The 26457-nt window shown below is 43.7% G+C and overlaps 2 protein-coding genes across 2 annotated transcripts; one reads left to right on the plus strand and one right to left on the minus strand.

The window, feature by feature from the left end:
- Window positions 1–501: 501 nt before the first annotated feature.
- On the minus strand, window positions 502–4246 carry seta (SET nuclear proto-oncogene a). The gene is made up of 8 exons (XM_040154681.1): window positions 3794–4246; window positions 2496–2553; window positions 1996–2138; window positions 1761–1864; window positions 1559–1672; window positions 1112–1282; window positions 718–849; window positions 502–635 (listed from the first exon to the last, which is right to left on the minus strand). The coding sequence occupies exons 1-8, from the start codon at window positions 3864–3866 to the stop codon at window positions 612–614; spliced, it is 819 nt and encodes a 272-aa protein (XP_040010615.1). The 5' UTR covers window positions 3867–4246; the 3' UTR covers window positions 502–611.
- LOC120804939 (serine/threonine-protein kinase N2-like) lies at window positions 4049–26089 on the plus strand. The gene is made up of 21 exons (XM_040154682.1): window positions 4049–4117; window positions 5394–5501; window positions 5794–5953; window positions 8332–8483; window positions 9568–9781; window positions 11099–11227; window positions 12488–12597; window positions 16447–16590; window positions 17207–17282; window positions 17388–17580; window positions 18390–18525; window positions 19458–19510; window positions 19626–19683; window positions 19777–19868; window positions 21451–21627; window positions 21960–22022; window positions 22114–22190; window positions 22705–22847; window positions 23869–23976; window positions 24797–24877; window positions 25245–26089. The coding sequence occupies exons 3-21, from the start codon at window positions 5800–5802 to the stop codon at window positions 25446–25448; spliced, it is 2364 nt and encodes a 787-aa protein (XP_040010616.1). The 5' UTR covers window positions 4049–4117; window positions 5394–5501; window positions 5794–5799; the 3' UTR covers window positions 25449–26089.
- Window positions 26090–26457: the final 368 nt, after the last annotated feature.

The following is a 26457-nucleotide window of genomic DNA, read 5'->3' on the forward strand; positions in this document are numbered from 1 at the left end:
TTACAAGTCAAAGGAATGAGCTGGTACTCGTTAACCACATAGGGGAAAAATAACAGTTTTTTCAAGGGATCAACGCCCCAACTGAAAAAAAAAAACAAAACAAAACAAAACAAAAAAAAAAAAAATGGGGAAAAAATATTGAGAGGTCTGCTAGCGCTAGTCTGCTAGGTCACTACACCATGGCTTTAGTCAATTTACCAAACAACCTTTAACAGAAGGAATTCTGTGTGAATTATCTTCAAATTCTACTCAGGATGCCGTGCTGATTCTATTTTTATACTTTTTTATTTTTAATTATTCTTGAGATGACTTTGGGGATGATACTCACAATTCAGGGCAAAGTGCCATTGGCCTTAGATGAGTCAAAGGAGAACATAACATGGCACCAACAGGTGAAGAGGCTTCAGAATGGAAAATGAAGCACACACACAAATTAAAAAAAAAAAAAAAAAGTAAAAAAAAAGACGACGGAAAAAAAAAAAAAAAAAAAACCCCAACAAAAAAAACCAAAAAAAAAAAAAAAAAAAAATTAAAACCTTTGCTCCCGAACATGAGTGGAAAAACCAAACAGGGAATAGAAGGTTGAGGGTCTGGGCAGATGATGTTATTTCTTAGTCGTCTTCACCCTCATCATCCTGAAAAAGTAAGATATTAGACAGTCAGTGAGTGTTCAAAAACTATTGCTTACAACACCTGTTTTCTTGACTATCACTTTACCTCTCCATCTTCTCCATCATCCTCTTCATCCTCCTCTCCATCTTCATCTCCCTCCTCGTCAATGTCCTCCAGACCCTCCTCATCCTCTTCGTCGTCCTCACCTTCACCCTCTTCATCGTCCATATCAGGAACCTAGGGATAACAATCACTTTCAGCACTTTTGTCTTTCAGTTATACCAGATATAGTAGACAGTTTCCTACTGTAGTGGATGGAATGCATTTTAATAGCCAGATACAGTGCCTGGAAAGTCCACACAAAGAAAAATTAAATTAACAAAGACAGCTCAAATATGTGCTTATTTTGGGAAGTGGCATCTAGCGAAATTGAAATGCTGCAAACAGGAATACCTTGAGCATTGTAATAACCACTGGACTTGCTGGTCATAAAACATACCAGGTAGTACTGCAGAGGGTTCGGCCAGATGTCGTCCTTGATGACCTCACCGAGCTCATCAGCACCAGCGTCGGCATGATCAGTGAACCAAGTGAAGAAGCTCTCTGGTTCTTCATGTTGCCTCTTCCTTCCTGCTTTGTTCTGTGTCTGGCTGGAGCGCTTGGTCAGGTCCTACAAACACATGGAGACAAATACAATGACTAAATTTGGAAAACTTCCACTATGCAAGCTATTAATCAGGTCAGCTCAGGTCATGCTGCTTTGATAGAACTCTAAACTAGCCCAAATGTAAAGTTGGAAATATTCTGAATGAGAATCGTAAGAGTACTACCTAACTGGCAGCAGGTAGGTTGGTAGGTAAATAAATAAATGCCTCAAATTTTTAAACCACCCTTGTGTTTACTTTTTTGACAAAAAAAAAAAAAAAAAAAATTCAAAAAGACACACCTTTCCTGATTTCCATTTGATTTCTGTTGACTTTGAAGATGGATCTCCGCTCTCGTTCAGATGGAACTCTTTGGAAAGTACTTTGTTTTCGAAGTACGGATTTTCATCGAAATACTAGAAGGGAAAATGACCCCGGGTAAGAACACAAGAAACAACTTGCACTGCCATGCTGTGTGTGTGCGCGCAAAATTACAATACTTACAAAATCTATTCTGTAGCCTGACTTGATGTCTTCAAATTCTGTCACCTCCACTCGGCTCAGGTAATGAAGTGCTTCTTCATCTTCCTCCCCCAGTAGGGCAGATACTGCAGGGAAACACATTTAACGGACCAAACATTAACTGGATTCCTGGTTTATTGTCATGCAGACATCTGTCATGGTGATCTAAAGGCTTCCATAGACTATAGCAATAAATACCGCATGCTGAACTGCTCACCTTGTGGATGGTTGACAAACGTGGTGACCCAGAAGTTGGGGATTTTGGCGATCAGTTCTGACCTCTTCTGAAAGAATGGCTGACGGAGTTTGTTGTATTTCTGTTCTACTTTGAGGATCTCCTCACTGGCTTGCTCGTTCAACCTGAATGGGAGAAAAATAAATAAAAATAAAAATCACAAACCAAATTAAAAATTTGTTTGTAGTGTTAAAGCTGATAGTAACAAAGGCACAAAAAAAAAAAAAAAAAAAAAGTCCAATCCTACTCCCACCATGCATTTCAGTTCTTTATGTGGTACACCCATGAAATGCAGCGCTTCTGCAGGTTTTCATGACACCCAGAGATTACAGCATCTGATTTCACTACTTGGTTCCTCTTCCTTTAAAAATATTTAGTAATCCAATCACCTCTTTGAGTTATCTGCTGGACAGAAAGTCTCAACGCTACAAGGACAAGGTGTGACATCTTACGAAAATTTGACAATTTTTTTTTTTCATTACCTGTCAATTTCATTTTGAACTTCGTCAATGTGTTCAATAGCTTCTTGCTGCTCTTTCTCTGTGGGGAAAAAGAAATAAATGTGTTAGAAAATATGAAGAACTTATTACGCTTAAGTTATAAGCATCAACAGTCAGGAAGGGAACCATATATACACACAAACACACACACACTTTTCCAGATCTGGGGAGATTCATATTTTTTCGTCTGAGGGAAAAAAAACCCCAAAAATTCGTGCCCGTAATATATAAATATAATATTTTATATATAAATTAAAGTCAAAATTCTAATCACTGAATTGATTTTTTTGTACCCTAAAGTAAGTTTAATGAAACTACTGAGGTCTAAGCGTAGGATGTTTTGGTTTTCTAATCCTTTAGGTGTTCACAGAAAATGATCTGCCGTTAGTACGCGGTAGGTAACGGTAGTTGTCAGGTTATCTGGCAGAATAAAAGACGGGCTCCCCCGGAGGTTAAGGCAGTGTGAGCGGCCAATAGCTGCAGCTCTAGCGGCTCAGACACTCACCGTTTCCTGCCGGCTGCTACCGACAAGGCCGCGTGGTTTAAATGTGGGACATCGGACTGCTGCACACACACGGAGCCGCGATAACGTGAGACACCGAGCTACGACAGACGCCAGAACAGACCCCCTTACCTGTCAAACCCCTGCTCAGACGGCGGGATCCTGGTTCAATTGATGTATATATTAATAAGCAGAGAGTCTGACTGAATGCGGGTCGGGTGGATTTAAATGCATCTTTACCAGTAACAAAACATAACGTCGTCAGCTAGCGTTAGGTAACACTACAACAACAACACTAGCTGGCTAGCTGCTAATGCCCAAATGAAAGAGGCAACTTTTTCAGTTGTTAAAAACAATTATAGAAATGTAAGCATGAATCTGGCAATCTGGCGTAGTTTTACAACAGCACACAGAACAATGACCCACCAGCATCGCATACGGTCACTCAGTCAGTAGCCATCGACATAACTGGCCACGCTGATGATGCTAAATTAACTAGCTAACATGGCCTCTCAGCACCGGTCTGAATTGAACAACAGCAGGCTGGAGTAGCGGCATGCTAATAAACGCGTTAGCTGGCGAGCTAGCCGCTGTTAGCGAAATGTGAATACACGCAGCAGTCGCCGTGGTCAACCGAAAAGAAGGTCCATGGGCGTTAAGCAAAATCGAAGCAATACATAAAATAATTATAAACATTAATACACCCAGTGGCAGTGCAAATTATGTTAGAGAAGAAAGTGAAAATGGCGGTGAACAGGAGGCCGCCATTCCCCCTTACCGGAGGTTTCGTCCGCTCCGTCATGGTTCGAGTTCAGCTCCTTTTTACTCACTTTTGCCGCCGAGGCCGACATGTTTTCGCAAGCTGGGGTAACTTACAGACGTCTGAGAGAATAGCTAGTAGCTTTGAATCTGGTTTCTCCCCGAACAGGAGAACGTTAATTCGGCGTAAAGTTCAGCGTGGAGAAGCCAACAACGTGCTGCTTTCCACACAATGTAGCTGCCGAGGAGCGAGGAAGTCAGAGCAACCGCCGCTCACGCGCTCCTTTCATTACGAACGCGCCTCGCCGAATGGAGCAGAGACGAGCTCCGCCTCTCAAAATAGGTCTCACTACTCGGCTCCGATTTGCCCATTTACTACTCTCTCTTCTCTTAAATTCACCCCCCAGATCGACTAAACCTCGAATTGTCACTTGTGTCGATCTCACGGGCGATTTCTAAATTAATTTGCGGCCAAAACACTACGTTTATTCAGGCCGGGCCGAAGCTCCAGTTGGACCGACTTGCACTTGCGCACTTTAAAAAAAAAAAAAAAAAAAAAAAAAAAAAGATGCTGAATGTCAGTTGAAGTTGAAACCTCATTCTGGTGCTCGGTGCTAATTAGTCACAGTGTGTAATTGTTCCTTTCGGATCAGAAATGACTGACTAAGCGGGGCATATAATTTGAGATTAAAGCCGTGTCTCGGTAGTAGCTGCACACCGTTAAGCTAGTGGGTATTAAGAGAAGCGTATGGCGAGTGCGCCCGGCCGTGGCTGTATGTAACTCATACTCATTAATGGCTCTCGGTCAGTCGTCTTGTCAACTCGAGCCCGCCAACGGACAGCTGGGAGGAGGAGGACGACAACAGCCACACGGGCTGTCATGTATGCTTGTATGCAGACAAGTGTACATGCGGGTCTTGGAAACCTTCACAGTGCCCGTCAGCAAACCTCTATGTCCAGGATCACGCTCACTACACCGGCAGCTGCTCCCTCATTTCTCAGCCCCTGCGTGTATGTTGACTACTGTGAACATCGTCTCTCGTGTCTCTTACGCTCCCTTCTTGTCAGGGCAGGTTGAACAGATCCTCCAAATGCTGCAGTTTGGTCTCTGCCTCGTCCCACAGAGAGCAGCGGTGGCGGCTCTGAGTTTGTCTTTTGGTTGGAGACAGCGCAGGAACATGTGGTCGTGCGGCGGCCAATGCCAAGCCCAGGGCAGGCGATCGACACCGTGAGACTGGCGGCGGCGGCGGCGGCGGCGGCAGTGCTGGCACCAAGGAGGAGCTCTGCCATCCCCCTGCAGAGAGAAACCCCCCTAAAAGAGACAGGAGGAGAGAGAGGAGAGAGAGAGAGAGAGAGAGGGAGGGAGGGAAGGGGGTTTGATTACAGAGCGGAGGATGAGGATGCAGCGGGAAGGGGATGTTGCAGAGGAGGCTGCAGGGAGACAAAAACAAACAGAAGGTCGGGCTGTGTGATCCAGGTCTCAAGATGTAGGAGCTGCATCAAAAGAGCCCTCGTTCAGAGAGTGTGTGAGTGTGTGTGTGTGTGTGTGTGTGTGTGTGTGTGTGTGTGTGTGTGTGTGTGAAAGCACCATAACATCAGGGGACTTGTTGTGTTTCAAGGATAGTGAAGGTGGAGAGGCACAACCTGAGAAGCCCCCCTCCCCTCCACCTCCACGGAGGATGACAAATTAGTCCTTATTCAGCGAGGAGCACGAGCATCACTCTGAGGTTAGTGAAGTGCAAAGTCATACTGTTTCCACCTGATCTGAACATGCTGTTCTTACTTAGTCCAGGTCTTCTTTGGCACTTGTTTTTCTCCCATATGGAAATGAGTTATGAGTGCAGCACTAGTGTTTTTTTTTTTTCCCTCATGTTCTGCCCACTTGTTATGGTAAGCCGCGGCTGCATTTCGTCAGTGTGTCGTTTGCGAGCGTGCTCCCGTCCCAGCTGAACCGCCAGGGAAAAAGTGTGGTGATGAAGCTCGGCTCGCCGTCTCTCTCTGTGCGATGTCGTTATCCAGGATCAGATGCTGTCCACAGCTCAGCAGATGCTGCAGGATAGCCGCTCCAAGATCGAGCTGATCCGACTGCAGATCATCAAAGTCACCCAGGCTGGCGGCGGCGGCGGCGGCGGTATTGGAGGCGATGGTGGTGGCAACAATAACAGCTCCACGCATAGAGGTCAGAGTCCTGGGCCATGACTCCCTTATGTGGTCACAGAACGATGCACTGGGTGTGAAGAAGCACGTTTGTTATCAACACAAATTGTCTGAATTTCTTTGTCTTTCAGGGATATTCCCTCTCTGTGTAAAATTAGGGATAAAACCAGCCTCTTCATTTCCTTCTAGTGTTTGAATTAGCTCGAAAGAGACATGAAATTATCTGGTATAGTCATGAAATTCTGTCTGTTACCAGTAGCAACTGCAACGACATAACACATCCTTGACACGGTATGTGATTTTTTTTTTTTTAATTAATTTATTTTTTTGGTTACAGTCAGATTTTCCAAGTATTGAAGAGTAAGCTTGCTCACTAAACCACGAGCGTGACCGAAACAGGAGGCGAAAACATAATAGATTGCAACATCTTGGAGTAATACAAATGAAATGCAGTTTTTGGGCCCGAACACAAAGGCCTCTTTCCTCCTTCAAAGCTCAACTCTGTCACTGAGCTGTTACAAATGTAATGGGTTTCAGGCTGCGAGATTGAGTTGTGAAAACTAGAAGCCTCAGCATCCTCCAAAGAAATCACTGAGTCATTGATGTTGATAACACGTTCCATCACTTTTTCTGCAGATACCGTATGCATGGTACTACATGGTTCTTCGTTTATTAGTTTATATTTTGTGCTGTGTGGCAGGAAACATCTTGTTTCTCTTGAAAAAAAAAATGACAATTTGCTGTCTGAGGTCAGTGCCCCCCTTCCGTTTCCTTTGCAAACATTGCCAGTCTTTATATCTTGTGTATTTCCATTTGATGTTATTCCAGATATGTGTTTTTAAAATGTTCTGCTTTGATGGATGATTCAGATCAATTAGAGGCAGTCATGTGTGCCAGAGAACCCCTTTTATTGAGGAGTTTTAGGTTGACGTACTCTAACAAGCTGCAAAAAAATTTCTTAATTTTAATTTCAGTTAGATTTTAGTGTCCCCAAAACAGCCGAGATGAGGTTTCAAGAGCATTTTCTGTGAACAAGTAAAGTTGTTTTTTCTTTTTTGTTTGTTTGTTTTTTTCCAAAAAAAGGTCATGCTGAGAGACACGGAGTTACAGCAGAACATTTCAGTTCACTTCAGTTCAGAAATATCAGGGCTGCTATCAAAATGCGATATTGGCTGAACCGTGCTTCCTGCCAACTGTCATCTTTGTTGGCGCTATTCCTATAATCCAGAAAGTGCAACCACTCTTGCCGCACTCATAGAAACAGAGGATAAATGTGACGTTTAGTTCTAAACTGGGGATGAGTACCGCCATTTGAAAACCCTCAGCCTAACACTTACAAAATGATTACTGGGGTATGAAATACGAGAGAGGTGACTCTATACCTTGCTTCCTCTGCTCGTGTTTCCTGTCCCTGACCTTTTGACCTCCTTTCCCCTCATTGATTCCCTGTAACGTTGTGATCTGTGGCAGGCGGTTTAATGCGCCGTGTACCCAAGTGTCAGCTAAATGTGAAAAAGCAAATGTTAATTAATTAGGACGCAGTACAATTACACTCCGTGTCACTTGCTGTTTTGTTCACAGTTTTCATCGTTTTTTTCACAGAGATGAAAAAACTCAACATAGAAACTGCTGTTCTTCTCAACGGAGAGCGGCGGGACTATCATTTTTCACAGCCTATAAACATTTGCAGGACTGGATCAAAAATGATTTAGAAATTAGGTACAAAATTAATACTTTCCCCTATATCCCATGCAAGCATAGGACAAACGAAAACCATGTTTACATTTCAGAAAGTTTTGTTTGGTGCAGATGCCTCTGCAGTAATTTTTTAAAATTTTTTGTTTGTGTTTTTGGGGAATGGTCCAAGCTCTTCTGGAAAAGCAATCACATTACAGATAACTAGAAGGGCACTCAGTAGAGCGCATACCTCCACCGAGGCCAGATACTGACGAAAAGGTGGAAAAATGCCCTAACTCCCATCGTTAGGCAAAGTGATAAAACAATTTCTCGCATCTGCCCCTTGAACCAGATCTGCACCAAACTGCAGTGGGTTCCTCCCTGGCCCGCGCCCCGTCCCGCCAACTAGTTCAGTGCGAAGCGGTTCAGTACTTTTTGCGTAATCCCGCTGACAAACAAACCAACAAACAGACACAGGTGAAATCAGAACCTCCTAGGCAGAGATAAAAAATGTTAAAACTACACATTCGTAAGAAAACATTACCAAAGCCCCAAGCAGTGGAATTTTTTTGTTGCGCCTTTTGGAGCTTTCATACTTTTCAGACAAGTGTCAGCCAAATGCCAGAAAAAACAGAAAATGTAGTGTCAGGATCTTTGCCTGGAGCACAGAGACGTTTTCGAGAAAAGAGCCCGTTCTCTCTCACTCCTCCTCTTTTCTCTCAGGGATGTCTCCAGTCGCCGTCGGTCCCGCGGATGCTTGTTTGGCAGAGCTGCAGCACTACATGCAGAGAGAGACAGACGCTTTGGTGCTGGCCAAAGATGTGGTCAAGCAGCTGGAAGGGATCTCCTCGCTGGACCAGAAGGCACTGGCCGAGGTGGGACTCTCGGCTAATTTGAAAGTAGCTCGAGCTCAGGGGAGCCAGAGTGCTGATTTGAATGTGTGCAGTCTAAACATGGGGAAATAGATAAGGGCTGGCGGCCGTGCACTCACGTGTGTCAAACGATGGTTAATTATTGTTACCAAATTTGGAAAATTGTATAAAACAGCTCCATTTCGTTTGATCAGTTACTTAGTTATTGTTATTGTAGAGTAACCTCTAGCTATGGGGGAAGATGTCTACTTGGATGTTGAGATGTTGAGAACATAATAATAATAATAATATGTTTTGAAGGCCAATAAAGATATTTTTGATTGGAGCTGATACTCAATATTTTAAATCTGGCTCCTTTTCTTGTCAAAAAACTAGACGCACTTAGGGTTTTTCATGGTAACTGAATTAGTGTCAGGGTGGTAAAGCCCCTGAAAGAGCCTTAAGATCATTAAAACTCCTCAGTGAAACTGGACTGATGGTCAGCAGTCTGTCTTTGCAAGTGTCTGCCCCCTTAAAAAAAATCATGCATACTTGACACAGTATGACTGCTGACCGCTCTCCAGTCGGTTGGCTGGTTAAGTTTAGACTCATCTGAAAAGTCTGCTCTGTGTTACCTCTGTCGGTTTGACTAAACACGAATGCAGACGTTCACTGTGATAGATTAAACAACTCGAGCAGGTTTCACGAGTCCGCCATTTGATTTTTATGTCACGTAGAAATGAATGGAAACCAGTCATATAGTGTTTGTCCTGAAAGGGCTAAGGCATCCAACGACGCAGGTATGGTGGGCCTTTGATGGTTAACTGAAAACATAAAACATGCAAAGAAAATAAAGTTTCATGTTGGGTTTTCAGGCTTGTTTAGTTGTGGTCAGAGCGAGGCCTTCGCTGGTTCAAAGGACACTAATTAGCTAAAATCGGATATTTGATAAAAACACAAAATAAAACCAAAAATTCGATCCCACGAAAGTCTGAAGTTTGGAAAATATGTGTATGTTTGAAGTGGAGCAACACAAACCGTGTCCCAAAATACCAAAATGCACTGTGTTTAAAAAGAGCAAAGATAACAACACAGTGTTTATCTTCAGGCTCAGTCCCGGGTGCAGGAGTCCTCGCAGAAGCTGGATCTTCTGCGGCTGTCCCTTGAGAAAAGCCTGAAGGAGAAGAACCCGGAGCCTCTACAGCAGCCTGCAGGGGGGGTCGACCCTTCAGAGGGACGCCCGTCTCCCCAAAACTCTAGGCCTGGATGGCCCCTGTCCACCTCCCCATCTGTCTTCTCTATCAGACCTGCCTCCTTGACTGGTATCAACACAATCTTGGCTGTTTCTGGCATAGAAAGTTCAGATTGGAAATGTTTTTTTTTTATGCAGGACTCATTTGCAGGCACTCAAATGTTTTTTTAAATAAGTGTTTCTGCATGCGAAAAAGGGCCAAGCTAATACTTAAAATCGATTCTGTTTGTCTCTCATATTCTGCCAGTTTTTAAATTTTTAGGTCAAGGATTCGGCACAGTGCAATGCTTCATTTTACGGGTCCATAGTTTCCTAATAATTTCCTGGAAAGCACTGTGTAATATGGTTCTAATCATAGGGAACGTAGAAATTTTTCTTGAAAAAAAACCAGCTCCATTGTATCCCAGATAAATATCAGTTCATTCTGCAGTTATTACAGAAACTTAATTCTTCATCCATGCTGCATGATGCGTTTGGCTGTGGTCAGATTTCACATTTTTAGTATGTTCAGCTGACCTGCAATGAATTGGATTTTATTGATTGGGAGTATACTAATTGAACACTGTCTCTATCTTCTGTACAACTATTCCCAATTTACATAGTTTTTCCCCGAAAATTTCAGAGGAAATGTTTGGGTAAAATTGGAAAATACAGATATGTTAAAAAAAAAAAAAAAAAAAACATTACCCTGCACAGCACCACCTTACCTTGTTCAGTAATTTTTCTAAAACTTCAAAAAATAAAAATTTGGCAAGTTGACATTTTTTGTTGATTATCTAATATGCAGCCGTTCTGAGCAGTGTCACGGACGCCCGGTGTTTGAACACGATTTACCATACGCCGACCTCTGGCAGCGGGTAATCGGGACAAGTAATCTGTTGGTTTTGGATGGTTCGGCTGTGAGCCAGTCTCTCCCCGCACCAGGCAAAAAAAAAAAAAAAAGTCCTTTTGATGATGTAACGGGGAGACAAATCCTGGAGTTGCTCCGTTGGCAGCAAATAATGAGAACGAGTCTGAGGGCGGTGAAAACACTCGGGGTGATTTTCTGCTCCACAGCTGTTAGTACTACAGCGAAATGAAGAGAATGAGGGTTTGAAAGCCCAGTGTGCTGCTCCAGACGGCACTGATTAGAGGCTTGACTCTGAGAGATTTATTCATGCTGACAAATGAAAGGTTTTATTTTGAAATGCTGCATTCACTTTGGTCAACCGTCTTGGCTGAGATCCATTACTCGGCTCTAGAGACACACATGGTTACACAGTGCGGGGGTGAAATCTTTACTCTGGTAAGAGTGGTGCACGAAATCACTTCCAACTTGTGTGTAGTTACTTTTACACTCGATGTTATTGTCGTAAATTTGTTTCTCAAGTTTTTTTTCTCTTTGAAGGCAAACTTGAAGTCAGGCTTCTTGGATGTGAGGATTTACTGAAACCTCTGTCAAACCCAGAGCAGGAAAACTATCTGAGTCTCACTGAGGACAGTTCGCCAGCCGCTCACAGGACGGATGGACCTTCTGGTATGTGGACATTTTACGTTTGTTAAGCATTTAGTTTTTGGTTTTTCACATTTCACTGTTTTGCCAACAGTTGAGTTTGTTTCTCAGCTGTGTTTCCTAATGAAGATACAGTGGGATGAAATTATCGTTCATCATGGATCATTCAAGTACCACTTAATTCTTGCAGCGACGAAAAGTAACACTATAAATAACATGTAACGCTTGCATTGTGTTATTAAAGAAAAACTGAAAATATTCTAGAGAGAATAGAAAACGTGTTCCAGGTGATAAATTTCCAGTTGATAATTCCAATTAATTGCTAGCAAAATCTAGAGCGACTTTTAGTCTATTGTAGTTGAACTGAACATGCAAAAATGGGAAATTTGTCGACACACGGGCATATAATACGACAAATGCGGAGAGTTATGTTTTCCAGAAATACATGGATTCTAATAAATATTTACTCAGGTTTAACTTGAGCTTTTCTTAAAAAAAAAAAAAAAAAAAAATCCTTATAATGAGAGCTGAATGACATCGTTCTTTCCAGAAAACTTCCTTGGAAATTATTACAAGAAAAATTTGGCCCGTAAAGTGTCACAAAAGACGAAAACTGATAAAATAGTAAAGGACTAAAGTGCAAACACTTGTAGGGTCCTGATTTATAAACACACTGTCTGCTTGTTCTGTATAATCTACTGTACATGAAACATGGATGTGAGTAACTTACAAGCACGTTTAGGTGAGTGTGAAAGTTTCTGACCTTGTGAACAGAAGGTTGATGAAATAATCACAAGGTCCATGTAAAAGCTCTTTTCGGAGCTTTCAGTCGCATCTAATGGTCCTCATTGATGAACGGGGACTGCTCAGCCGCGTGGAGTGATTTTGTCGTTTTGTTGACATGGATCTACAGTTGTTACTTACAAGATATTAAATGTTGTAAAGTATGAAAATTGAAAGTAATAATACTACGAGTTTGCTTCTCGCATTTTATTTTATTTTATCCTTTGCCAAGGATGTTGGAAGGGAGACTTTCATCTCAAAGAGTCACTTGCTCGATGGCATGACATTTACTTGCTATTTTCTCAAAACTGAACAAGACGGTTTTGGAAGAAGGAGAATTGCACATTTACGACGACTACTCTCAGACGGCCAGTAAAATGATGAGTGTAGTTTCAGCATAGTACCGTGAATACTGATGGTAGGGTCGTTAAAGTGTTGTTAGGATCAAAGCTGTGAGTTTTTGGGGGCAGTCTCAGTGAGGTGTTACTTCCTGTCTCACAGCAGAGGTCGGTGCGGTGCTCAGGCTGGACGGCAGGTTGGTCGGCCGGACTCGGTGGGCAGCCGTCGGCAGGCTGAGCTGGGATCAGACGTTCTGCGTCCAGCTGGAGCGGGTGAGTCCGGGCGCAGACGTGCGGTCAGCCGGTCGGTCAGCGATTGCGTTCACGTGCACGGCAGCATCTCCGCTTTGAGTCTCATCCTGGTCTTGGTCGCACGTGGATCGCAATGAACCCCGGTTTTCAGGCCTGCTACGTGATTCTAATGCTATGTAGCTTTCTGGCTCAGCGCAGGCCTGTCTTTGACTTCCAAACATCTCAGCCACGCTGCGCCATCTCTGCGCCAAATGAGCGAACTCTGCACAAATCTCGCTGCAGTGTTGCTTGACTGGGCCCAAGCGCAAACACGGTCTATGCGCATAATTCCCGACACCAAAAAACCAAAACATCCTCCGCCGGAATGACAAGGCAGAAAAACTCACTACACTGGCCACAGGCAAAAGGCACTGAGCTAACTGAATAACTAAATAACTCTTTTCATGAGGCAGACAGGCAGGAGTACAGGGAGCTCGGTGCAATCGGGATCTGGAACAGCAAGGCATGTGTGGTGAGCTTGGCAGGTGAGGCAACAAAAGCAAACTGTTGGCAGCCCCAGATTTAGCACCCTGGACAGTGGGTGTGGTCCACGGTCTTCTTCAGTGAGGTACAACGGCTCAGGTGTCAAGAAGAAGACCGTGAGATGCATTTGAAATGCTTGAACTGCTTGTAAGTCGATCATTGAGCTTAGATTATTCAGTTACACATCCATTTTTTGGTTCATTGAAAAACTACTTTGTAACTCGAGCCGTCAACGGACCTGCGTGCCACAGTGTCCTGGTTTCCGCTGTCATACTCTAGCTGGCATATTCAGGTTCCTCAAAACCAGGATAAAAGCTGATCACCCGGCCCGTATCACACACCAAATGCTAGTCTGGGTCCATTTGGGGTACCCTGGGATCCTGGATAGCCAGTCAGCTAGCCCTACCCTCCCCAGTCACATACAAGTGGGTGGAGTAGTTAATATGACACGAGATGAATCTAATGTTGTTAAAAGTGAGCCTGCTTTGTTGACTGGACGACTCCAAAAATCTAATAATATCTTTGACGTTGTTTGAAAAATATCTTAGTTGTTTGCTAATTGGCACATACTGAACAAAGAATTCCAGAAACTGCAGTCAATGGTTTTGCTCACGTCAGTTTTAGTGGCAAGTCGGTCGAGTAGAAAAGCGTAGAGAAAACTGAAAAACAACAGCGCCAACGCAGATTTCCCACCTGGTTTCCCATCATTTAAACCCCCTTTGCTGCAGGTCAGCTTCCAGTATTTGTGAGTCATTTTTCGTGTTCGCACCGCCCACGTTTGAGCAGTCCTTCCTGTGTATTTGCTTCCCTCTCGATCCTCCTGTTTCAACCTGGAGAAAAAAAAGGCCGAATTACAGAGACAGGACGCCATTGAAATACTGTTTCCTTCCCAGGTTTCACTCCTGGCAGATTAAGGAAAACAAAATCAAAGACCGTGGCTTTTCCCTTGTATGATGAATGTACGGGACTCAGCCCCTTTGACACTGGTGCGGATCAGCAGCTCGAAAGGGGGGGCTGCAGTAGCGCTGCTGACACGCGTCATACAGCCACCGCAGGACCTTACGGACCAACACAAGGGCAGATAGTCCGCTGGAAATACACGAGGAGTGACGCTGAAGTGACGTCGGGGACCAAGGTGATTTCTGCCAGGAGAGTAAAAAGTGACCATAGATAGTTTATTAGTCAGTGGTGCAAATAAGAAATGAACTCTGAAGTGCTGAATCCTTTTGAGGTACATGTTACTTTATACTTCTACCTCACTACATTTCAGTGGGAAGTACTTTTCCCTTTACTCCACAGTGTTTACTTGACAGTTATTTTGGTTAGTGTGCATCTACTTTAATATTTTACATTCAAAACACGTAATGATCTGATAAAATATCGTTTTATTGATGAACTGCCCAGCAGTGTAGAAAGTAGTTAAAGGTGGTTCTACCTTTCTCAGTCACGATATTAAAATCATATTTACAGAATATGATGCTCTGCGTTGAGGGATGTGAAATCCTGGATGGCAAGAAGCTTCCTTCAGCTAAACCAGAATAAAGCTGTGTCCTAATCTCCGGCCCTGCAGACAAGTCCGCGTCCACAATCAGTGGATCGACAACCGGGCCTCTGTCGTTAATTGTAAAGTCCCAGGCGAGAAACCTCTGTCTTCTCTCTGACTCTGCTTTAAAATCTGATAGTAGCTCAGCTGTCGGCGCCGGCTTTCTTCCGTCTTGGATCGCTCGCAAAATTAGAGTCCTTCCTGTCCGTTAAAGATTCGGAGACTGAGGTTCGTCAGAGTCGGTCAGGCCCTATCCCGCCTACAGCTGCCTCAAAAGGCCGCAGCGAGACTCCTCACTGGTCCCAGGAGGAGAGGCCGCACCCCCCCCTGTACTGGCCCCTCTTCACCGGTTACCAGTGAAGTGCAGACTTGGCTTTAGGATTCTTTTGAAACCGGCCCCAGGGTTACATCTCTGAACTGCTCGTCCTCTATTCCTCCTCCAGACCCCTCAGATCTGCTGAGCGATCGCTGGCTCCCGTTCCCGTTCCACGCAGCCAATTGAAAAGCAAAGCTGATCGAGCATTTTCAGTCGTCGGCCCTAGATTGTGGCCCCCCCCCCCAGTGATATCTTTAAAACTAGTCCAAAGAACCCTCTCTTCTCTTTAGCCTCTTCCAAATGGCATCATGAAGACATGGCTGACCGCACGCTGGCTTTCATCTGTTGTTCGTGTTACCATTTTATCTAGATATTCTGTGCTCTTATTCATTTACTGACACCTTCTTAATTAAGTCTGTGTTTTTATTCATTTTTTTCTACATTCCTGTGTTTACACTTTGATGGTAACGATCAGTCCAATAATCCCATAATTCAATCTCTCTGTAAAGCACTTTGGTCCCCGTTTGTTGTTTTTAAAACGTGCTCCACAAAATAAATGGACTCGAATTGACCTAAAAAAGCCATTGAGCATAACCTGCACTATTATCTTTGATACCTAAATACATTTTGCTGACGGTACTTGTTCGGCACTTTTGCTGGTAAGGGGGTATTTTTTCATCGTGCTATTGCTGCTTTTACTTAAATATTGTTGTTTTTACACAAGTAAGAGCGGCAATACCCAATACTCTCCGCTTTTTCCACCACTGTTCAAACACCTACTCTGTGTTCAACATCAGTGACGGAACATAACGAAGTTCATTTACTCAACGACTGTTAAGGTACTTGGGTATTTCTGTTTCACGGCACCTAATACTTCTACTCCTCTACACTTCAGAGGGAAATGTACTTTTAACTGCACTACGCTTATTTAACTGCCATCTTTACTAGTTACTTTATAAATTATAGATTTAACATGCAAAACATATGAAGAGTTTATGAAATGTAATGTAAGATATTAAACTTCCCACCAGTGTGTGCAATGAAGTGAGTAGCAGATACACATCAAATGAAAAGGCAGCAGTTTTAAATAAAAAAACAAATAACTAAAGGTTTCATGGTTGCAGCTTTTTTTGAAATGAGGATTTGCTGCTTTTCCTGTTCATAATTTGAACAACTCTGAGGTTGTGAGGGTCAGCTGCTGCTTGCTGCGCCCGTCACCCGGTCCCTTGCAGCGGCTCCCGGGTTGCGGTTCTGCCCGAGACCAGCAGGTGTCTCCCTCGTACCTGCAGACAAACATTCGACCCCGAATCCGAGTCCCCCCCGTGGCGAACGGCCGCGCACTCGTTTGCTTTGAATACGGGAACCTCGGGACGTAGGCGTCCGGTCCTAGCGCGCAAAGCGAACCGAACCGAACCGAACCGAACCGTCCGCGTCGTTGTCACGCCCGCTGATGCTGTGGCCTGGTGCCGTCTGCTGTTGAACCCAACAGTCCCGGGAGCTGGAGGTCGGCGTCTTCTGGCGGGACCCGAGGGCGATGTGCGCGGTCAGGTTCCTGCGGCTGGAGGAGATCCTGGACCACCCGGACCACGACCGGGGGCTGAGCCTGGAGCCGCGGGGCCTCCTCTACGCCGAGGTACGCGCCATCACCTGCCTCTAAGGTCCGGTCGGGCTTCTGTGAAATGGTGAAATAAATATTTTGCTCTCTTGATAAAGAAATGGGAAATGTATTGGATACACTGCCGGTGTCAAACAGTCTGGGGCGGGAATCGTTCAAACCGGATAGAAGATGAGGACAAACTGCCCCCAGGTTCACCTGTGGCACGTTAAAAGACTCGCTGTGGTGCCAGAAACACAGTTTTGGCAGCTGGGAGGAAAAATCCTCAGTTATTGATCAACATCACCCACTTGTCATATCGACCAGAAGCTACTGGGACGAATACTTTTGGCCCAGAAATGACAAAAGAATGTGCTCATTTTAATTGGCTGAAACTTTTCTACTTTTTCTCTCCCACTTTAGTTACTTTTCCTTCCATGTAATCTTCAATCAGACGCTCTTAATGTCTAAATCTCTCTCTCCTTGTTTTATGGCCCTGCTCGACTCTTTTCAAGGTACCTTGAAAATGGTACCTTTTTTTTTTTTTTTTTTTTTTTAACAAATTTTAAATATAACATTCTCAGGAACCGTTAATCTGCATAAACACAGGGCAATGTCCCAAAAAACCAAAATCCCTCTGTTCTGGTTTTCACAGCTCCGATTCGTCGAAGCGGTTGTGGATCGGCAGCCGAGACTGAGGCGTCAGCGGTGTATTTTCACTAAGGAAAGAGGTACAGATGGACACCCTGCCGAATCAGCAGAGTTCACGTGTGTTCATTTGTGTTTCTGCGGTGCGTCTCGGTGAAAATGACACATTTCCTCCCCCCCTTCTACAGGGAAGAACTTCCTCAGAGCCGCCCAGATGAACATGAATTTTGCCACGTGGGGTCACCTGATGATGAGCGTCCTCCCCCGCTACAGCTCCTTCACCACATTTAGCTTGTCCCTCTCTACGACCCCCGACCTGATGGCCAACAGCACCCCGCGTCCCACTGAGAAGGAGCCTCAGAGCACCAGTCCGCTGCCAGGGTCAGAAACGATCCACGCACCACGTGACATAGTGTTAAACTGTACCTAGAGAATAATCCTCCCACAAAACTGCACTTACTTCCAACCCGCATGCCGGCATCCTCCGCGGCAGTAGGTTATCTTATGACCTTCACACCAACACTTTATAGTATCATGGGACAACACTTTTTTGTTGTGGTTTCAGGGGTGGAAAGTAGGATAAGTACATTTTTAAGTTACTCGTTCTGTACTTGTGTATTTCCATTTTCTGCTACTTTATACTTCAGCTCCAACACATTTCCGAGGGAAATACCGAACTCTAATACGGCTCCTTTTATTTGGCAGTTTAGGTTAATAGTTACTAAATTAAGATTTTAGTTTAAAAAAAAAAAAAATAGTTGATATTAGATTATAAAATCTGTCTGAGGCTGAAAGAGGAAAACTTTTCCAATATTTCCCAAAAACAGCAAAGGTGAGGTAAAAATCAGAAAAAAAGTCAATACAAATTTGTTTAGCAGAACTTTGTTTTGTTTTTGTTTTTTTCTTTCCTCTCCCGTCAATCATCTCACGACCCCTCAGATCTGTCAGGTGACCTTTTGGAGGGGGCCCGACCCCTAGACACATCCCCTATCTAAAATGACACATCCGTCAAAAGGGACATTTTACTGCAGTAAAATCACTTTTACTCTTGATAGAGTTCATTAGCTCGACTGTGGGCTTTTACCTGCATTGCAGCATTTCTATGCCGATGTGCTTGTACGTTTTTTTTTTTTTTACTCGAGTCCAGAATCTGAATACTTCTCCCACCACTGGTCTCTGTGCATCTGCAGTGAGGCTCCGGTGATCAGACTCAGCATCACCGGGGACCAGCCCTCTCCCACCGGCACCAGTCAGGAGGACAACGCTCCCACCATCGTCACTGCAGAACGCACAACGTCGTCTGTGCCTGCGCGGCAAGAAGAACTGGTAAATGATTATCGACCTACCTGCCATGAGGGACATCTCATTAGATTTTTGAAGTTCTGAAGTATTTTTCGCTTTACTTTGATGCTTTAACCCAAAGTGACTTTGAAACAGTGACACGGTCGGACATTATGGCGACGTAAACTAGCAGCTGCGTGAGGCTGTACCAGGAGCTAAATGCCTGTCTCCGCTAGCACGGCTAAAATCGTGGATGGGTAACACTTTAAGTCCATTTAAAAACAGCATACAAACACTTCATAAATGGTTAATTGTAATCCGTTTATGAATGTACAGTATTGGTCAGCAATTCTAACTTCTCCTATGATGACAGGTCTTATATTATTCACATCTGTTTATAGAGCAGCCTCCGCAGGAGGAGTTGCAGTTAGAATACATTCATAAACACTTGTATCTGCTTACAGCCACACCATAGTGTGTTTTAAACCCTTTATTAAACGTTTAGATGCTGTTTATTAAGTGTTAACCGTGAACGTTCCCTGTAGGTTTCTGTTTTTTTTAAGACGTATCTCTAATTTTTATATTTCAAGAGAGCAGGGGTTGAAAAGGAGAATTATTCTACTTTAATTCTGCTACTTCATCGGTTTCTGGGAGGATGCCAAGACATACTACATGATGCGTTTCATCATCCACTAGATTGCATGAATGCCATATTGCTGGAGCTACATTGATGAGGCTATTTTAGCTCTCAACGGCGGATTACGGCGTCTCCCGGGGTTTCAGGAATTTCTTCAGTTCTTTCGTTTTGAGAGACTCTTTTAAAACTTGATTAAAACACCTCAAAGGACTCTCTTTGACGACGACAACGACACATGCAGTGGATCAGGTGGGAAAGGACTGTAGGGATGGGATTTGTGACCGTGAATCGCCGTAGTAACTGAATAGTAAAATGTTCCAAACTTTGTCTCTATTCGCAGTCGTCCATAAACAACACTGAGGGAAGTGAAGATCAGCCCGTGTCTGCTCTAAAGTACATACACACACAAACCCGTGCACGTGTACACACAGACGCTCTAATCTTACATTTTTAAAAGTTGAGAATGAAGCATGGCCTTTATTTTCTGTTCTTGTCTTCTTTCCACAAGGATGCACATGGAAGATTTCAAATATATTTCAGTTCTGGGCAGAGGACACTTTGGGAAGGTAACAGCTTAAACGTTTTGTCCCTCGTGCTTGAGCAAAACTTCTCCTCGTGTTTGTCCTCATTTGGTCGGTTGTGGGTGTTTTTCTGTCCAGGTCCTGCTGGCAGAGTTCAAGAAGACAGGAAAACTGTACGCCGTCAAAGCCCTGAAGAAAAGGGACATTGTGACTCGTGATGAAGTGGACAGGTGTGTGAAAGGACTGGGAAAGCTTCAGAGGGTTTAAAGTGGATACAAATGACCTGCAAACTGGTGTGTCGGGGGGCGACACTGGTTGCCTCTGGTAACCAGGAGGCCGAGACAGCAACAGGTGCCCTGATGTGCATTTCTTTTCAGGCTTTACCAAAATTACAAAAACAGTCTTCCTGCGACAGAAGTAGTTCCAGTAACAACTCTGGGTAGCCATTTCTCATGCAGCCTGTTTTGTATTGTACGGATGAGGCACCAATAAAACGGTTCCCACGTAAATGCAGGTGCAGCGGAAGAAAACAAGACTACGGGCAACGAGGGAGTAACAACTGGACATTTTAAAGGAAGGGAGAAATAAATTCTATCCTAAGTACTCTCGTAGGAGCAAATAAAAAAAAAAGTATTTTTAATATTTAGACCCAATTCTCCCCTTGTCCTTACTCCAAATCATACAGTGAGGTAGGGGAGGGGATAATAGATGCCTGCAGAGCAGCTGTAATTGAGCTTTGTTTCTTCTACACACTGCGAAAATGTTTGTTATTGAGTGAAACCCCCGCGAGAATTCTACATTACACATGAATGATAAGATACGTGGGCTGTATTATAATGTGAGGCTCTTCTGCCCTTTTTGCTCTTCAATTACACACAACAAGAAAAAGCTTGTTAATACCATTTTAAAAAAAATGATTTATTGATGCTTTCCTCTAAATACCCAGGTGTTAATCCCACGTTCCCCGTAGTCTTGTTTTCCTCTACTGTACCTACATTTAAGCACCAGCAGGAACCAGTAAGTATTTTAGGCAACGCTTTTATTTTACAGGTCCGCTCTTTCCTAAGAATTTCTCAAAAGTTTCCTGGAAAGAACCATGTAGTTTGGTGCTAATTACAGGAAAAACGATTATCATTTGACGAACTTCGGTGAAAGAAATTACAGGCCGTATCCTGAAGTGCTACCAAGGCGGAAAGAGTGAGTTAAGTGGATTATTCAGATGTACATTTTCAGCACTGTCAGCTCCACAAATCCCATTGACCTCCATTGGTCTGGGATGGCAGAAGAAACCTCAAGAGACCAATGTTTCAAAACTGTGGCACACAACATAAGACCAAATCTGGCCGGCAAGACACTGCGATGGGGTCAGTCAATGATAAGTCGGTGTGCAATTTGGGCAAATGAACCCTTGAAGCGTTTTCTCTACAAAGTGAGAAAAAAAAAGTCTTGCAAGTTAAATAGAATGAATGAAAGTGTTTGTTTTATTGACTCTGTTAAAGCCTTTTATTTCATTAAAGCCCATTTAACAGAATAAAGAACCTCTATCGGATTCTCCATTAAAAGAAAGACAAATGAAACGTCTTCTCTATTTTAAATGAGTTCCAAGCTAAAGGAAGACCGGGGTACAACGAGGACCTAGAGCTGGCCCATCGTATTTCTTAGGGATTTGGTTTAGGGGTCTATTTTTGGTATCTTTCTACTTGTTTGTTTCTACTTTTAATTTGTGTCTGCCTAAAGACTAAAACAAGAGAGACGAAGACTAGCACTAAAACCACGGAATGACTCGTGTTAACCTGAGCCGTTATCCCGCAGCCTGATGAGTGAGAAGAGGATCTTCGAGATGATCAACGCGTCCAGACACCCGTTCCTGGTCAACCTGCACGGCTGCTTCCAGACCAGCGACCACGTCTGCTTTGTCATGGAGTATTTACCAGGCGGCGACCTCATGATCCACATCCACAACAGCGTCTTCACCGAGGCCCAGACCAGGTTTGTACGCCCTCCCGTCGTTCAGAGACGCTCCGCTGTTAGCAAACGGTGGGTTTGTGTAGTGTACTGTGAGAGCGTTGGTATTTTGGCATTTTTACTCTGTAAATTCACAAGATTACGCTCTGAACGCTGCCTCCACGGTCAAGGGAGAGCCGGTACATAAAGTACCAGAGAGTTCTCCAACTTAGAGAAAGACTTGGTGTTTCTCTTACAGAAAGTTTCAGTTCGTTCTCTCCTTTCTACAGGTATTGAAGCGGCTCTTCAAGTGTGGTCATCGGTATCGTAATCTATAATCTGACGTCTGTCGCTTCTGTCGTTGTTCTTGCGCATAGGTTTTATTCGGCATGTGTCCTGCTGGGTCTAGAGTTCCTGCATCTGAATAGAATCATCTATCGGTAAGTCCTGCCGACCAAAGCGACCGCGTCATGTGACTGCAGACCTACGGCCGCCGCCGGTATAAGTGCACACGCTTTGTGTTTTACGCAGAGATCTGAAGCTGGACAACCTGCTGATGGATGCAGATGGATTCGTGAAAATCACAGACTTTGGACTTTGTAAAGAAGGTGACCTGATTTATCACGCTGTCTATACATCACGTGACTCTTCCACTTTACCCTCCAAATACACCTGCTACAGCTTATCTTTGTCTAGTTTCCTCAGCGCTGCTCAACAGATTTACAAGGAAAGATTCTGCTCGTTGAGTTTTTATCTGACCGTGGTAACTTTCAAATTGTTCCTGGGGAAGTTTTTGTTGATGGGCTTTTTTTTTCATGTGCCCATTAATCTGTATGTATCTTAGATGCCTAGACTCACACACTTTACTTACTCATACTTAGGATTTTAAACTTCATTTTTGTTATTTCAGTAGAATATAAAAACTGCAAAATAAATGAATTCCAGAACAGACCAAGTCACCAGGGCTAATACATAAACTCATAAAATAACATTCCCAATTTTCACAGGAAATTACGTGTATGTATATATACATACGTGTATATATATATATATATGTATGTATATACATATACACGTCAGAGCGCCTGTAACAGAGTTTCAGAGTTTTCCTTATTTCGACAGGGATGGGTCACGGAGACCGGACCTCGACTTTCTGTGGGACTCCCGAGTTTCTGGCTCCTGAGGTCTTGACAGACGACAACTACACCCGGGCAGTGGACTGGTGGGGGATGGGCGTCCTCATCTACGAGATGCTCGTGGGAGAGGTTGTCAACACGTATTCAATTCTCTGCGTTGATAGTTACAGTTGTTTCCCCTTTTCCTCAGCTCCACTGGCATTTGTTTTTCTCATACAGGCTTTTTCTTTCGTCAGTATTTCTGATTTATTATCTGTCCATATTCCAAGCTTTGAATGTTTATAGCATAACGCTTGGTAAATGGAATACATGCTCTCAGTGACCTCTATAGAGATCATTTATTTGTGTATTTTGAGGAGCTGAAAGAACAATTTAACCTAATTTGATATTATTGATGGGGATTTCTGGACGCGTTCGCAGCTGAGGAGCAGTGTGGGTCTGTCCTCGGGGTGAAGAGGGAAAAGAATATGGTTCAAGACTTTGGGAAGATTTATGGCAGGATGTGATCTTAATACCTGGGGTCCAAGTTCAGTCCAAGTTCATCCATTGTAAAATACTACATAGATATTATTTTACACCCCTGAAACAGTTTAAAATGGGGTTAAAAAAAAGTCGATACATGTTGAAAATGTAGCAATGAAGCGGGCAAACCTCTACACGTTGTGTAGGATTGTCATTTGGTATTGGCTTTTTGGAAAAAGGTGCTAAAACAACTTGAAGAGCGGCTCAAGCGACCGCTGCCAGACTCCCCACAAATGAGTCTGTGAGGGGATAAATCTCTGATGCCACCAGGGCTTACTGAAGCAGAGTCCGTGCTGCTGCAGTAACAGGATTTATGGAGCAGAGTGTACAGAGTAGACACTTTTATTGTCAGGTTAAATAATGTCCAAAGAGAAACCAGGCCGATCCAGTACAACCTCATGACATACATTAAGGATGCAACATCTTAGAGTTAGTTAACAGAGTATAAAGGCTAAATGACTGGCTTATTTAGTTTTTATAGCAGTCTATTGTGTGTGCATGTGTGTCACATTTATAAAAGCTTTGAATGGTGGGTTGTTCACATTTTAAGCTCAGTGCAGTAGTAGATGCTGGCTATCGACGCCAAGAGTTAAATGGCTAACTCGTCGTCTTTCTCCCTTCCTGCCAGTCTCCGTTCCCTGGCGAGGATGAGGAGGAGGTGTTCGACAGCATCGTCAACGATGACGTGCAGTATCCGGCTTCTCTTCCCCCGCACGCCGTCTCCATCATCCAGAAGGTAATGTCCTCTAACTCTCATCTGGTGCCCTCCCAGTCTCCCCAAACTCCGAATGCACCGCGACGGGTGACGAGCACACGCTGAAAGCACACGACATCTGCCGATGCGGGGAGTGTGGGGAAAAATGAAACAGCTACTGATCACGAAGGAGCAGAATGTACTGAACAATAATACTCAAAGATGTTTAATCTACCAGATTCACCGTGTACACAGAACCCAGTGGGGTTGTGGTAACTGGCATTGCTTATTCATTTCACGTATGGGCGCTAGGATGCGATTATGGGCATTATACGAGAGTCAAACGGGAACCTGGCTGGGAAGTTTCTGCAGCACCGTGGAATAGTCAGCGGGATGGTGACACGGACACTAAGTCCCCCGCTCAGCATTTCTAAGCACGTTTTATTAATGGTTCACCATAACGTAGGTATAAGTAGATGTGAGGACATTAGAGGTGTTCATGAATGTACGGTATTTGTCAGCAATTCTAACTTCTCCTGTGATGACACATTTTATATAATTACCACCCCGTTTTATTATTACTGTCGTGGGTCATCTAATTATACAGCAGCCTCCACTTACGGATGCCTCACAGGGGGAGTTGCACCTACATCTGCTTATAACTATGTTATAGTGTGTTTTAAACTTTTTTTTTTTACATCTTCCTATAGTGCTTATGATTTCATAATAGGGGGACTTTTACCAGTTGGAGAACATGATTGTAAACTGAAAGTAAACACTGATAAATGTAACGGCTGAGCTGCAGTGGAAGCCATTCTCCCTCCCTGAAAAACTCCAACAAACCTCGATCATCCATCTGCAGCTGCTGAAGAGGAACCCTCTGAAAAGGCTCGGAGCTGGCGAGAGGGACGCAAACGAGGTCAAAGGAGAGAAATTCTTCGAGGTAAATCACCGTCGTTAACATTACGTACAACCTAAATAAATGTGGAACTGTTAAAACTCTGATAAAAACTTTGGGTCATTCCTCCAGATTGTTGATTGTAAACTGGTTTTATAATGCGTTGTCATTTTAACGATTCATTTATGGGTAGAATTTACAGATATACTATATTTTTTGTTCAAGATTACAGTCAAGTGTGGAGAGCAGTTCTTGAGAGTATTGGATTTCACAGAGACTCAGTCAAACTGTGAAACTGGAAAGAGGCACAGAAACCACCAAAGACAAATGAAAATTCGATCCAGCTCTGAACAAAATGAAAAACGTGAATCAGCAAACTTTGGTGTCCACTGTGTGAAACTCTGTCTCGTAGACCATCGACTGGGAGGCCCTGCTGGCCAAGAAGGTAAAGCCGCCGTTCCTGCCGTCAATCAGAGAGTCCATGGACGTCAGCAACTTTGACAGCGAGTTCACTCGACTCCAGCCGGTCCTTTCCCCTCCCTGCAAACCCTTCAGCCTCTCCGCCGAGCAGCAGGAGGCCTTCGCGGACTTCGACTTCTGCGCCTTGCACGGATGAAAGGCGAGCTGAAGAGACGAAGGAGGGAAATTACCACCGGACAAAAACGTCTGTTTTGTGTCTGGGAACTTTGTCCACTTCTTCATCCGCCGTGGCAGGTAACCAACCATAATCATAGATGTATAATCAATCGCCCTATTGGCGTTTAAAGCTAAATGACTAACTCCTTTATTTATGTATAATTTTTTGGATACAGACATTAAAGGGACAACAGGTAATCAGTGAGTGAACAGCTGGATTTGCAAGAACATTGATAGGAGTTTGTACAACTTTAGTCTTGGGTCTAGAGCTAGTTGATTAATTAATCAGTTAATTGGCATAAAATCAATCAGCAAAAATAAGTCCTTTATCAAGTATAAATACTAAATATTGGCTGATTACAGCCACAAACCTGAGCGTTTCCTTCCATTTTACCGTTTTGTATCATTTACGTGAATACTTTCTACAGCTGTTAGTCAGCCAATAAGCTCTTTCTTAAGGCCTCACTCTGGACTCTGGCAACTTGTAATGGTCATCAGCTGTCATAGTAGACAAAAACGTATTCATCCAAAAAAAAAAAAAACAAAAAAACAGATTAAAGAAATAGTTTGACTCATGGTCTCACCTCCACTGTCGAGCCATGAACGTCTCTGGTTTATGGGAAATGGTGTTTGTTTAAGGCTGCTAAAACCATAAATGTTAAATGAATAACAGTATTAGATCATTTAAAAAATTTTTTTAAAAAAACAACAACAAAAAAGTACCATCCTTGTCTAAACATATGAAGGCGAGCTACGCGGTTGAGAAGGGCTCTGTTCCGAGGCTGGATGTTTAGTTATCAGACTCCTTCCCATTATCAGCGAGATCTTGAATGAGGTTTCCTTGCGTCTGGAACAGAACCTGGAAGCTTCGGTCTCACCTCAGCTCTCCGTTCGCTTTCTTGCCGAGAGTTGGACGAGGTTTCGCTGTGATGTAGCGTAAATATGAAGCTCTGTCCAAAGGCAACAAAATCCTCCGAGCAGTACCGGCA

Source organism: Xiphias gladius, chromosome 19, assembly GCF_016859285.1.
Source record: "Xiphias gladius isolate SHS-SW01 ecotype Sanya breed wild chromosome 19, ASM1685928v1, whole genome shotgun sequence".
NCBI classification, from domain to species: Eukaryota; Metazoa; Chordata; class Actinopteri; order Istiophoriformes; family Xiphiidae; genus Xiphias; species Xiphias gladius.